A 14835-nucleotide genomic window follows, 5' to 3' on the forward strand; every position below is an offset into this window, starting at 1 on the left:
CGAAATATTTTAGCCCCGCCCTCTCCGCCCCCTACCCCCGCCCCCAAGGACTCCCCACTCGGTCCAAATCCCTCAGCCTCCTCCCTCTTGCCCCTTCACCCCCTCTTGTTCACTCCCCTCTTCCGCAGGCTCCCTGGCTCTGCGCAGAGTAAACAGGCCCCATGGGACTGCTCTGGGTCAGTGGTGAGAACAGTGGAACCCCTCCAGCCACAGCACAGCTCAGCGACAAGGATGCCTCTCCCTACAAGGCTTGGCCCGATGGAGGGAGAGGCTAGGAACGGCCTTGGGACTGCCCCCTTCCAGGCAGGCCCCTCACCCCACCAAATGGAGATGGGGACTGGAACCTATGTGGGGACACTGGTGGGACAAGGCAGACAAGGCTCTGGGGAGGGGAGCAGAATGGCTTCTCCCCCAGAGAGAGACTTGCTCTTCCTCCAGATTCCTTTACAGAGGCTCAGAACACTGACATCATCGGCTTGCTTTGCTCCAACCACTGGGAGCACCCTGAAGGCAGGACTTCATTTCTAGGGTCCTCCTTACCCACAAAGACCCTGAAGTCTGGGAATTCAGACTAGTTGCGTAACCTCAGACAAGTGACACCTCTCCACACCTCACACCCCCGTCTGCTAAATGGGCATAATCAACAGGGCCAGTCTCACAGGGCTATCGTGAAAATGAAGGCAATGATGCTTATCCTAGTGCAGAGTAAAAATGCTAGCTGGCATCAAAGAACATGTTAAATTAATAAATAAAAAAGCTGGGGTGGAGGTAGCCTCGGAGCCAAGCGGAAAGAGCAGGTATTGGAAGCCGAAGTGAACCTCTAAGGTGTCTTCCTCTATGAAGATTGTGTAAAATGGGCCAGGGACCCCCACCCTCTCCTGGGAATAGAGGCTGGGGGGACATCAGCCAAAGGCTCAGCCAGCCATCAACTGCTGACTGACCTCACTTCCTCTGCTGAAACCCTCCCCAGCCCCCACCCCACAGCTGCTTCACAGCTCCGGGAGCATTGTGAATTCCAGAACCAAGGCACACCCAAATTTCAGTGTCAGGATAGAGCTGTGTCCTGCAGCCAATAGGAAGTACTATGGGATTACCGTATCTGCTCTTCCAGATTATAGCGGCCACTTCGGAGTGTGGCCTCCTGTCCATCTCTCATACCCACTCTCCCCCCGCCCTGCTCTGGCTTCTGATAAACTTCTCCCAATCCCAGCCCATGGATCTCTGTTCTGGGAGGTGGAAGTGGGGGCTTCCCCAAGGGAAGCATTCAGTCTGAGACATACAGCGAACACTGAAATAGTGACACGGCTAGGTCTGAGTTGCTGGTGAGAGTCAGTGGGGATGGGGAACTTTATCTGAAACAGATGAAGAAGGGTTGGATTTGGAGGAGGAATGCAGGGCCCCATGGGGAACTGGGGAACCCCCACCTCGCCAGAGCGCTGAGCCCCCTGGATCCCGACTAGGGCTCTCTCAGGCTTCCTGTGACTCTCATGGGTTCTAGAGCACCCGGAGAACCAGGGGAAGGCACCAGAGAGGGGATGCAGAGTTGGAGAAAGCCCTGGAGACTCAGCCCAATGAGGAAAGGGAAAAGGAATCACAAACTGTGTCCAAGTGTACAAGATTAATTACTCAGAAGACCAGCTGTTCCCCATATTCAGTGAGGACAGAACAAGAGGAAACATGCTGAAAGGGCTATGATTTGAATTTACATATTCAGAAGAATTTCCCAACGGTGTGTGAAACAGAGTCCTCGAGATCCTAGGGAGGCACGTGAGGTGAACCTCCAGGAGATTTTGATCTGTGGAAGGCAGGTCACGTGGAGTCCCACATGGGAGCAGATTGGACAATTTGTGCTTTCAGGCCCAGCTATGAGTATCAGGTTCTTGACACCAGGGCGCGGCGAGCGGCGCGGGTATTAGACCCACGCAGATGGACAGGACCCCACGCTTGGCTTAATGCTCTGCCTTTGCCATTTTGAAATTCTTAATCATGTTTGAACGAGGGGCCTGCCATTTTCATTTTGCACTGGGCCCCACAGATTATGTAGCTGATTCTGCACCAGGATGAGTAGGAAGAAAAAACAAGGGTGGGCGGGGAGGGGCGCTGAATTAGCAGAGAGGGTGAGCTGGGCTTTGCTTCATTTAAATTGCGGAGTGGGAGATTTAGATCAGCCAACCTAGGGATTTTTCAAATGCAAGAAACATGGAAACAGTAGAACCAGGTTCTGCTACCTGAGGACGAAGAATAACCAGAAGAACTGTGGGTCTCCTTTAGGAGAGAAGTAGGGCAGATACCTGCGAATTCCGTTTGTCCATTTATTCAACACAGAGGACAGAGCAAGCTTTGTGGGCTGGACACGGCCTGAGTTTTGCCTGGAGGGGGAGGGAGAAGCGACCTCTCCAGGTCTCCTTCAGCTCTGAGCGGAAGCACCATCGAGATCGTGTCCCAAAGGCAACACTAAACCAGGGGTCAGGGGGCCTGGGTTTCGGGCCTAGATCACCTCTCTGGGCCTCAGTTTCTTCCTCTGGACACTGAGAGGTTTAAACCAGATACTTCCGAAGGTCGTGCTCGTTTGGTTCTACAATTCAGAAAATGGTCTGGTCCCACCCGGCCGGTCCATCACGGCTCCTGTGGAAAGGCGACATGGCTGGTGCTAAGGTCCGGGGAGGGCACAGCAGCCAGAGCCCACCCAGCCCTCCAGGAAGAGGCTGGCAAGGAAGGGGCCGGATTGCCAGACTTGGAGCCACGGAGTCACCTTCCTCTTCAGCTCCTCCAGGATGTCCCCTAGGTGGGTTCATCCGCTCCTCGCCTACCCCTGGGCCATCAGGATGACTCATCCCAGGATGGAAGCCCTGAAGGAAGGGATAGCATGTCAGGACAGCAGGTCTGAGACTGGGCGGTGCCCACACAATGGCTCAGGGTGAGTTGGCCTATGGGGCAGCCTGGGGCTCTGCTCCAGCACCACCCCCTCCCCGGCAAGCCAGTGACCTCTGCACTGCCCCTCCCCACAAGCCCCCTCAAGGCTCTGACTTGTCCCCCAAACCAGCCACACTGCTGTGGGAAAGAGTCCTGGGCTTGGACTTGGAACGTCCGCACGCGAGCCTTCATCTCCACACCTATGCCAGGCGCTGACCGTTCCTTCTCTATCACATTCTCTGCCTAAAGGCAAACGATCTGGGAGAATCCCCTACCAGCTGTAAAACCCACACAGATGTCTGGCTGTGTGCGAGAGGGAGGCTGAGCTGTGGGGTGGGAGAAAGAGCATGAACCGGAAGGCAGGTGATCAGAGGCTCTGTTTCCATTCCAAGACGAGTACCACCTGCTGCTTCGTGGGCTTCTAGGTATCCAGAGGAAGGCAGAGCCCACTGCAGAGGACTTGGAAGGATGAGGTGACTGTTCCAGAAAAAAAAATTCTAAAGATCCCAAATAAGCAGGGCAGTGAAATAAAGAAATGGGATTCTGCAGAGAAACCTTATAAGGAGAAGCACCTGTGCCCAGCCCCAGAACCTCTTGCTGAGGCCCACCCCCTTCCCAAAGTCTCAGCTATTCCTTTCTCTGTCGTTCATTTGCTAACTCTGAATAGTATGTTCACACTGCCGTCTCTCCTTCTTTTTTCAGCTTTGTTGACGTCCGTTGACAAAATTATAAGATATTTGAAGTGTGTATCATAAAGATTTCATACACAGATACAAGGTGCAAGGATCCTTTCCAACAACAACAAAAAAACCCCCACACATCCATTACCCTCATATTTATCTTTTTGTTGTTGTTGTTGAGAAGTTTTTTGGGAATAGAATTTAAGTTCTAGGGGCGCCTGGGTGGCTCAGTTGGTTAGGCTGCTGCCTTTGGCTCAGGTCATGATTCCAGGGTCCTCGGATCGAGCCCCTCGTTGAGCTCCCTGCTCAGTGGGAAGCCTGCTTCTCCCTTTCCCTCTGCCTGCCACTCTGCTTACTTGTGCTCTCTATCTCTCTGTCAAATAAATAAATAAAATCTTAAAAGAATTTAAGTTCTACACAATTAGCTAATCTCAATTATACAAGACAGTGTTCTCAACTATGGATAGTCACGATATTTTACATTAGATCCCCAGACCTTATTCATCTTCTAGCTGCAAGTTTGTACCTTTTCACCAACCTCTCTCCCTATTTCCCCACTCCTCAGTGCCGGCAACCACTTTTCTGTTCTCTGTGTCTTAAGTTTGCCTTGGTTTGGATTAAGTGACACCGTGCAATATTTGTCTTTCAGCTGCCTCTACATTTAAAAGCTTCAGGCATTTTTTTTTTTTAAGATTTTATTTTTAAGTACTCTCTACACCCAACATGGGGCCTGAACTCACGACCCTGAGATCAAGAGTCACCCAACTCGACCAACTGAGCCACCCAGGCATCCTCTGCCCTTATTTTAAAGCTTCAAAACGTAGGCCATTTATTTGTTTTTGTTTTGTTAATTGAAAGATCATTGGAGATGCTTGGAAGGTCGGGCTGAGCATTTAGGATGGCAGGGGAGTTCCTAGGGTCATCAAGACTCTTCACTCTAAAGAAAAGCAGATCCCAAATTTGTGGGGCAAGTGTGGGCAGAGTTGCCCAGCAAGGGTCTGGGGGTCTGGGAGGCTCTTGGATGGTGCCAAGGGGACCCTTGCTGCCTGAGGACAGAGTCTGAGGGGTTAAAGGGACTATCCCCAATGGGAAGGGCTTGGTATTTGGACAAGGAGGGGGTCCCCAGAATATGCAAGCTGGTTATGGCCCCAGCTGGGAGAGATTGTTCGAAAGAGGGTCTGGGTGGCTGGGTGAGGCCACAGGCCAGCGGGATTTCCTTCAGCTCCAGCCACTCAGGTGGGTGGGACCGGATTACTGGAACTGGACACAGGAATCTGCCTTTGTTTCCAGCTGGAGGGGAAATGCCATAAATCCTGCCCCTTTCCCACCCCTCCGGCATCCGTGCCCGGGCTCTGGCCTTGCAGCCCTGGACAGCCTGGTATGGATGGCCGTCAGCAAGCTCTTGATCCCTGGACCTCCCCACCCACAGACCTCTGCCCCAAATTCTCCCACAGCAGATCAGGGGCACGGATGTAAGACACAGAGGTTGGGAGGTCTCCAAGGCGGGTCTGGAGTAAATAACCACCAAGCAGGATTTAGGTTTTGACCTGCTCTCCTCTCTCCTCCTCCAAGGGACCACGGCTTTTCAGCGAGGTCTAAGGGTGACCTCGAGGGTAAGCCTTGGCCCTTTTCCCCCCACCAACTCCCACTCCAAAAAGCTGGACAGGCTACATCTCAGAGCACAGTCCAACGGGCAATGCCTGGAGCTGGACGGCTGGGGAATGAAGAGTGCTGGGGAGCAGCAGGGCTGGGGGAGGGGCGGGATGGGACCCCAGGGACAGGGAACCCTCTCTTTACTTTTCCCAGTCCTTAGGTCCGTGTCTTTGTGTCCCTGTGATAGGGTGGGTTTATGTGTGCTTGTTGGGGGAGGGGCAGTGGGCCTGTGTATACTTCTGAGCCCGGGGGACCTGCAGGGCCCTATGGGACCTGGGCTGGCAGTATGTTGGCACATGACATTGCCCATGTGACCAATCCAGGCTGCACACTCCCTCCAACTCCAAGCCTTGCCCTCCAGTCAGTCCTCCCCACGGATGTGGTACCTTCCTTAACCATGAACAGCCAGGGTCCCTCTGAGGAAAAGGAGAGAAGGGAACAGCTCCGATTCTCTGCAGGAACCCTGGCCAGGTGGGTTTGACAGGGAGGCCAGCGGAAATCTGATGGCAGAAGTGTACTCAGAGGCCAGGGACAGGAATGGGTGGGGGATGGGGGAGAAAGTGTGGGGAATGGAAGATGCATGGATGGTTCCAACCATTTGGGAAGTATGACTGCTGGAGGGGAGGGAATCCTGTCCAGGTGTCCCAGCTTGGAAGAAAGGGACCATAAACCAATGAGTCTCCACCTGTCCCTCTGTCCTCCCTACATATATGTACTCCCTTGCCTTGTCTTGCTTGGCCCAGCAGGACTTCTCTGGGGTGTGCCCTGGGATGACTGGGGACACTGTGGCTCTTGGACCAGGACAGTCCCTATAAAGAGGAAGGCAATGACAAAGGGTGCTCTAAGCATCCCAGACCTTGGTGGAGCCTGAACTCAGTTCTTGTGTACACACATTCATTACACCTGTAAGGGGCTAGGCGCGGAGCCAGGAACTGGGGAGACAGACCCAGGTTCAGCCCATGCAGGACAGAGGGGAGGCCGTCCCATGAGTCCTCACAAGGCTGGCTGACATCCCAGTATGTCCAAAAAGCCAACTTTTCTGTCCCTTTTGTAGGAGCCCCTGTTGGGCAGGGTAAGGGTGCACACGCACATGCGGGGAGCAGGCTGGCAGCCGTCAGTGCTGTGGGGACAGACGGGGGGGCTGAGAGTGCCCTGGGTGGGGGGACGCAGAGTTTCCAGGATCGGCTCTGAGAAGGCTGTCTGGGATAAGCATGTTTCCACTTCAGGGCCCACCAGAGTAGCGTCCTGGGATCATGGGGGGATGCCACAGGGTTCCCAGGACATGTCCCACTGGCCTTCTCCTCAGAGCCACCCCCTTGGCCACACCCCTTGCAGATCAGCCCAGTCATAAAACCTGTTGTTGATGGGGCTGCTGACTGTCGGCTGGGCCACACTCGGTGCCCACATAGCCCACTCCCTGTTTAGGCTGCAGGACAACCCTGGGAAGTAAAAATTATATACTATCACGGCTGAATGTTACAAATTAGGAGACTGAGGCTGGGAGCAGTCCTGGGTCATGGAGATGGTCAGAGGCAGAGCCGGGATCCAAAGTCAGGAGTCGGCCTGAGCAGGGCGCTTTTGCAGGGCCATCCTCTGCACAGTCAGGAACCTGGCCCTGGGTTCCCCGGCCTCCACTGACGGGGACTCCATGCGGAGCTGCAGGAGCTGGGCTGGCATGGGAAGAAGCTGGGATGTTGGTGGAGAAGCTGGGATGTTTGGGCAGCACAAGCAGAGCAGCTCACATTGGTGTCCTTCCTCTCTGGAAGCCTGAAAGGCTGTCAGAAGCTGTTAGAGGATTCTAGACAAAATGCTTGCTTTGGCCTGGGCGGGGTACTTGTGGGACTGCAGACCTGAGACTAGAGCTGCCCCAGGGTGGCTGGGGACTGATGGTGGGGCTCCAAGGTGGAGAGGCTGCTTCTGCGGGAGGATGACTGCTTACTTGTGGAAGCCCCCAACCCAGATCCAGCCCATGCTGGCCGGGAGGGAGAGCGAGCCACGGAGGGTTATTTCTCCGGTCCTTAAGATTCTGACGTCACCCCCTGTGCCTTAGGACAACTCAGGCTGGTTAGACGTGGCAGGGAGAGGCTCAGAAAGCCCAGGCAGCCGGGCTGTGGGCAGAGGCCATGTGCCGCTGTGGAAAGGAAACAGACTCCAGGGTCCACAGACGTGAGCTCCAAGTGCCACTTCTCCTCTACCAGTTGGTGACCTTGCGTAAGTCGCTTAATCATAGTCTGTTCCCTTGACTATAAAATAGGAAGGTCATGAGGATTCAATAGGGTAATGGTGATGCTAAGGCCAGGACAGTTCCAGCTGGCTGAATTCTCTCAGCGGCCCCGTGCTGACATGTTAGTGTCACCGCCACGGCGTGTGTGAGAGCCTGGAGGCTCAGATAGGCTCAATGACTTGCCCAAGGTCACCAGCCATCTCCCAGCCTGAAGTGTGTAACCACCACACTGTTCCAAGCCGGCAGATGTAGTTCCTTTCCGTCTTCGATGGGAGGAAAGGACCCCAGCTCCATCCCGGAGGCCCAGAAATAGCTCAGTCAAACTCAGTCCCCCAGGACCCTTCCATAGTACCTCAAATCTTGGTAGCACTTTACAGTTTAATGGGACCTCTTAACTCAGATTTTCAAATGGATCTTTCCCAAAACCCTGTCTTCCCCCATGAACAGATGCGAAAACAGAGGCAAGAGGAAATTAAGTGTCTTAAACACGAGTAGGAAATGGTAAATTAGCCTGGAATCTAGTCCAATCCACCATAGTTGCCTTCAGAAGCCTCCAGCAAAGGGAAGTCTGGGTGGCTCAGTCAACTGAGCTGCTGACTCAGCTGCAGCTCACGTTATGATCTCAGGGTCCTGGGATCGAGCCCCAAGTCACAGTGGGCTCCACACTCAGCAGGAGTCTGCTTCTCTCTCTCTCCCTCTCTCTGTGTCCCTCCCCTGACTCATGCTCGCGTGCTCCATTTCAAATACATAAACAAATAAATCCTTAAAAAATAAACAAAACAAAACAAAAAGAACCCCCTGGAGAAATCACACACCGTCTAACCCAAATAGTCACTCTCACCTCAGTGTGTGTCTCCATGCTCTCCTCTATTCAAAGAACAGGTTTATTTTTTAATTTTTCAAAATTTAGTAATACATGACTAAAAAGTCAAAATGTTCTGTGCAGAACAGTTCCGAGTAATTTATGTGGATACTTCAGCCCCAAGAAGATGGAATGTAACACCCCACTTCTTCAGTGTGGGCTTCATGTAATGACTTCCTTCCAAAGAGCATGATCTAGGAAGGGGGAAGAGAAACATCACAGGGAGAAACCTGAGAAACCCTACTTCAGCCAGGTGATCGAGGTTCCCTCAACCGTGATGTTCACAGCACGTACCCTTCATGGGATGCGATGGGAATGGCATGTCACCTCTGTGGTCTTCCTCCTGAAAGCCCATAACCCCAGTCTCCTCATGAGAAAAACAGATAAATCCCAGTTGAGGGATATTCTACAAAACACCTGATCAGTACTCCTCAAAATCGTCACGGTCATCAGAAACAAGGAAAATTGGACAAGTTGTAACAGTCAAGAAGAATCTACAAAGGCATGACAACTAAATGTAATATGATATCGTGGATGGAATTCTGAACAGAAAAGGGACATCAGGGGCGCCTGGGTGGCTCAGCGGGCTAAAGCCTCTGCCTTCAGCTCAGGTCATGATCTCAGGGTCCTGGGATCGAGCCCCGCATCAGGCTCTCTGCTCAGTGGGGAGCCTGCTTTCCTCTCTCTCTGCCTGCCTCTCTGCCTACTTGTGATCTGTGTTTATCAAATAAATAAATAAAATCTTAAAAAAAAGTGGGGGGCGCCTGGGTGGCTTAGTGGGTTAAGCCTCTGCCTTCAGCTCAGGTCATGATCTCGAGGTCCAGGGATCAAGCCCCGCATCTGGCTCTCTGCTCAGCAGGGAGCCTGCCTCCCCCCCTCTCTCTGTCTGCCTCTCTGCCTACTTGTGATCTGTCAAATAAATAAATAAAATCTTTAAAAATAAATAAGTAGGGGCGCCTGGGTGGCTCAGTGGGTTTGGGCCGCTGCCTTCGGCTCAGGTCATGATCCCAGGTCCTGGGTTCGAGCCCCGAATCGGGCTTTCTGCTCAGCGGGGAGCCTGCTTCCTCCTCTCTCTCTGCCTGCCTCTCTGCCTACTTGTGATTTCTCTCTGTCAAATAAATAAATAAAATCTTAAAAAAAAAATAAAAATAAATAAGTAAATAAATAAATAAATAAAAGGGAATCAGGGAAAATCTAAGGAAATCTGAAACAAGTTTTGACTTTAGTAATAATGCATTAATATTGGTTCACTAGTTGTAATGCACGTACTATACGCATGTTGACAAGAGGTCACAGAGTATGGAGTGTGGGAACTCTGCACCATCGCCACAACTCTTCTGTAAATCTGAAACTGTTGTAAAAAATGAAGCTTTTTTAAAAAGTCTAAAGTTTCGGGGCACCTGGGTGGCTCAGTTGTTGGGCGTCTGCCTTCGGCTCAGGTCATGATCCCAGGGTCCTGGGATCGAGCCCCACATCAGGCTCCCTGCTTGACAGGAAGCCTGCTTCTCCCTCTCCCACTCCCCCTGCTTGTGTTCCCTCTCTCTGTGTCTCTCTCTGTCAAATAAATAAAATCTTAAAAAAAAAAAAAGTCAGGGGTGCCTGGGTGGCTCAGCGGATTAAGCATCTGCCTTAGGCTCAGGTCAATCTCAGGGTCCTGGGATTGAGACCTGAGTAGGGCTCTGCTCAGCAGGAAGCCTGCTTCCCCCTCTCTCTCTGCTTGCCTCTCTGGCTACTTGTGATTTCTCTCTCTGTGTCAAATAAATTTAAAAAAAAAAAAAAGTCAAAAGTTTCAAAAAGATACTCAGTGAAAAGTTTCCCTTCTGCCCTGGGTCAGTTGCTCAGTCATCTTGCTGAGCAAACGACCATGTTTCTTCCCAGTGAGGTTCCAGTGAGGCAGCAGGGCACCAGTGGAGAACCTGGCCTCCACAACTAGATGGCTGGCTCTCAATCTTGATCTCTACCAGTTTCTAGCTGTGTGACCCCAGGTTAATTCCTTACCTTCTCTGTGTCCTGTGTCCTCAAAGATAAAATCCTCACAGGATTATTGGGAGTGTTAAACACATTAATGTATATAGCAAGCACCTTACAAATGGTTGCTTTTACTATTACAAATAAACAAGCAAATGCATTAAGAAAAAATACCCAGGGGTGCCTGGCTGGCTCAGTCGGAGGAGCACGTGACTCTTGATCCCAGGGTTATGAGTTTGAGTCCCACCTTGGGTGTGGCGATTACTTTAAAAATAGAATCTTAAAAAACAAAAAGTGAGGAAAAAACTATAAATAAGACACACAAAAAATTACTAAGTGCCTTTTCAAGCAATTTTAGATCACTGGCTAATAACCCCACCTATGGGTCATCAAGGGGAAGTAATTTTGTCTGACATACTATTTACTCTTTATAGGGCCCAGACCTTACATAAAGTTACGAGGTTAAGCTGTTGAAGACTGATAAATAGCAAACTATTTTTCTCTGGCAGAACAAAACAGTGATGGTTTTATTGCTAAGTAGGAATTAAACTTTTTTGTACCTGCCTTTCCAATCTTATTCAGGCATTTTTCTCTCCACGGTCAGATAATGGTTTTTCCTTTCCCTCCTTCATTCCTTCATTCACTACGTAGTTAAATACACCCTGGTACTCAGTATACGTTTGTATAACGTAAACCAGGATCAAGTTTATCTCGGTGCACATTTTCCCTTGACAAACAGTAGCACGCCATTCATGCTGTTTCACCCCTTGATTATTTACGCTTAATACATCTCGAAGACAGTTTCATATCAGAACATACAAAGCTTCCTTAACCTTGTTTTACCACTGTACAGAATACATCCTATGGATGTACTATGATCACACCCATAAGGAACTTAGCTAGTTGCCTTGCTAAGTTGATGGACACTTAGGTTGTTTTCACTCTGATGATTGCAAACAATGCCATATGAATAACCTCTCAAGGAGAGCATAGAAGCATTTGTACAGAGAGCAATGGGAAAGCAGAAAGGGCTCTAGAGGGTGAAGGAGCCTTAGGGAGGGACCTGATCACCTGCTCTCAGCCTGGCCTCATCCATCTTCCTCTAATTCTGTGCTCACCTACCCTCCTCCTCCTCCCTCCTCTTCCTCTCCATCCTGAGCTCCTGGTATCTCCAGACAGGAAGGTCTAGGCTTTGATTATCTCTGCGCCTGGGCTCTGGCTTGTACTGTGTGGAAGATGAGGGTGCCTTGGAGAGGCGGATCTTGGGGGTTGGGGGCCTGGGGCTGCTACTGTCCCTGGGCTGTAGCCACTGAGGGCACATACTCAGCACACCCTGACGGCTCTGGTAGGGGATGAGGACCCGGGAGCCAGGGACTACCTGGGGGGGGTGGGGGGCTGGGGGAGGGGGTGGGGCAGTGCCTAGCAGCTCTGGCACAGACTTGCTTCGGGTGCCCAGTGCTGGTGGCCGGTCAGGGCACAGGGTGTGGCAGGCCGTGGTGAGGAAAGGACTGGCCAGGCTGGTCGTGATGGTCACGAGGTGGTCCAGGACACCCCCCTCCTGAGGAGACTGGGCAAAGGGGAGGCTCAAAGTGGCCTGCAGTCGCTCTAGGAGAGATGGGGTAGCCTGGGCCTGGGCCTGGGCCTGAGCCACAAGCCCAGGCAAGGCTGGCCACTCGGGCTGGTAATGCTGGCTCAGCTGCTCTATTTGGGGGCGCCGCAGCAGCGCCCGGATCCTCTGCACAGTGTCGAAGCTGTCGGTCAGCAGTGCCCACTCTAGGGCCGTCTTGCCCCGAAGAGGATCCACCGCTGTCAGGTCAGCACCTGGGAGGGGGCACAGGAGTGACATGGGATGGGACAAGGACTGGCGACTTGCAGAAGGGCGGATTCTTTAGCAGCGGGACTGATTTTGGGGAGGATTAGAAACCACAGAGGCCCCTCCTGCTGCAGCTGGAATCTGGGAGCTGTGAGCAGCTACAGCCTCAGGACAGTATCAGCCCCAGAGCCCAATCTCCTATTTAAGACTAAAGAAGAAGGGGCGCCTGGGCAGCTAAGTCAGTTAAGCCTCTGCCTTCGGCTCAGGTCATGATACCAGAGTCTTAGGATCGAGTCCCGTATGGGGCTCCTTGCTCAGTGAGAGCCTGCTTCTCCCTCCCTGCCACTCCTCTTGCTTGTGCTCTCTTTCTCCCCGAAATAAATAAATAAAATCCTTTAAAAAAAAAAAAAAAGACTAAAGAAGAAAACAGTAAAGTCCAGAGAGTAAAAAAGACTTCAGAGAGATCTGGTGGAGGGGCCTGCAAACCTAGAGCAGAATAAGGAGCCAAGGAACAGATGGTGGGCAGGTCGCCCAGGACAGGGGAGGCCTGAGTGGCACATGCTGGGCAAATGAAGGGGGGTCCTGTGGACCCCCACTCCTCATTCTTCTCATCACCACACCCCTCTAATCTGGGCTGGGGGGATAGCAGTCATTTTGGGGTAAAAGGAGGTTGCCGAGTTTTCTCCCTTCTCACCCCAAACACAGTCAGATGGGATAGGGAAAGGAAGAGTTGGAGGCCAGGGGTCCCCAGGGTGACCAACAGATGGTAACCCCACCTGAAAAAATAGTGGAGGCCCGAGACTTCATGAGCAGTGTGAACTTTATCCCAGAACAACTCCACTTGGCCACACGCCTCATCTACGTATCATCGTGTCCCCGAAATCCTGGCCTCTCAGAGACGGAAGTCATCCCAGAGAAAACCAACACCCTCATTATACTGGTAAGTCCCGGAGAGAGAAGGCATCTGCCCAGGGTCACTCGGCTAGTGGCTGAGCCAAGACTAGAACCCAAGAGTCTGTTCCAGATATCAGCATTTTTGGTTTTTCTAGCTGGTCTATGTTTTCCTCCCAAGCTTTCTTTTCTGAGACCAATATTCACAGTGTAAACAGAGACATCAATAGCTGGACTTCGTTGATTCTGAGAAACTCAAGCACACTCCCCTCCTCCAGGAAGTGGGCCTAGATTGATCCTCCGTGTCCACCTCTCTTTGTAACTACACGGCCGACTAAGCGTCAGGCTGGAAGGCTTGGGGAGGGACTGGTGGTCATAAATCCCGGTCCAGGCCCCATGCACCTGCCATGAGGAGGGCAGCCACGCATTCCGAACGGTTCCGCACAGCGGCCTTCATCAGTGCTGTTAGCCCCCGCTGGTCTCGGCGCTCCAGGTCCAGGCCCGGGTAATAGCTGAGCAGAAGACTCACCAGAGGCACATGGCCTGCAGAGCACCAAGGACAGAGCTTAGCTCTCCCCCAAAGAGGGTGATGAAGCCCCAAACTCACCCTCCACCAAACACAACAGTCTCTGCGGTGGAAGAACATAATACAAAAAGTATGGGATTGTGACCCTGTCTGAAGTGGGGGAAACTGGTGGACGGTAAGGTTAACAGTCTCTCACCTGCTTGGGCAGCCAGCATGAGGGCAGTGTCCCCTTCTTTATCCTGCTGGTTCACATCGAGGAAAGGGCAGCGGCTGAGCAAAGCCACAACACTCTCGAAACCTCGATAGCAGGCAACCATGAGACCTGTCTGGGGGAGGAGCAGCTCAGCCCCTGCGCTTTTTTCCAGGATCTCCTTGGGGCCCCTGTGCCCTCTAAACCCACATCCATCCCAGAGACGTCTAGCCTCTGTTTAGACCTACCCTCAACCCCTCCCTTCCTCCCATGGATCCAGGCATTGGATGAATGTCCTGTGGCGAGGACACAGGGTTGCTCTACCTGCACTGGGAAACACCTGAGGTAGCTCACCCTCCCGTTGCCATCCACCTGGGTGGCCTCTTCTGGGGAGACTCCACTGTCCAACGTGGCTTGAAGCTGGACAGGGTCATTGCGGACACAGCCCCAGTACAAGGCCCCCAGCCTACAGCCTGGGGCAGGGGTCTCCTGGCCGGTGGGGCAGGATGAAGACTCAGACATGCCCAGCCCACCCCTGGGCACCCCGGCTCTTCCTCTTCCAGCTGGGGCGGGGGTGGGGGTGGGGGGCAAGAACGCCTGTTCCTCAGCCTCACGCAGCTGGCACCTGTAAAATAGAACGGAGGGGAACAGTGTCTCCCTGTACGCCAGGGAAGGGTCCCAGCACCCCACCCAACTTAAGAGAAGACAAACTGTGGGCAGGAGCCCTAAGAGGGCAGAAGTGGTTCGCTGTGAAGATCCCAGTGAGAGTCAAGGAGAGGGGCGGTCTTCTCTTTCCCACGGGACCTTACCCAGGTGTGGAGGCTCCCTAGGAGGCGGTCATTGCCGGGGCCCGCAGCAGCCCCCAGGCTCCTGGGGGCACACTCGCGGGATCTCCAGGGCAGCGGGAGGAGGACTCTCTCTCCCCAGGAAGCAAGGCAGGTAACAGATGGCTGGACTTAGGGAAAGAGCTGCTGCAAACACCCCGGGGCTGAGCTGGATCAAGCCGGGTCAGTAGCGGACGGGAATGGGCTGGGGGGAGGGGGGAACCGGGAAGGGTGGGTGCCCTCCTCTCCCAGAGACCTGGACCGGCCAGAGAGCCCGCCCCCGAGTGGGCG

General features: G+C 52.9%; 1 protein-coding gene across 1 annotated transcript; it reads right to left on the reverse strand.

The window, feature by feature from the left end:
* Positions 1–10830: 10830 nt before the first annotated feature.
* Positions 10831–13849, reverse strand: ANKRD33 (ankyrin repeat domain 33). Its single transcript, XM_047741838.1, has 3 exons — positions 13727–13849; positions 13407–13547; positions 10831–12121 (listed from the first exon to the last, which is right to left on the reverse strand). Exons 1-3 carry the CDS (start codon positions 13845–13847, stop codon positions 11415–11417), a joined length of 969 nt encoding a protein of 322 aa, XP_047597794.1. The 5' UTR covers positions 13848–13849; the 3' UTR covers positions 10831–11414.
* Positions 13850–14835: the final 986 nt, after the last annotated feature.

This window comes from Lutra lutra, chromosome 8 (genome assembly GCF_902655055.1).
Source record: "Lutra lutra chromosome 8, mLutLut1.2, whole genome shotgun sequence".
NCBI lineage: Eukaryota > Metazoa > Chordata > Mammalia > Carnivora > Mustelidae > Lutra > Lutra lutra.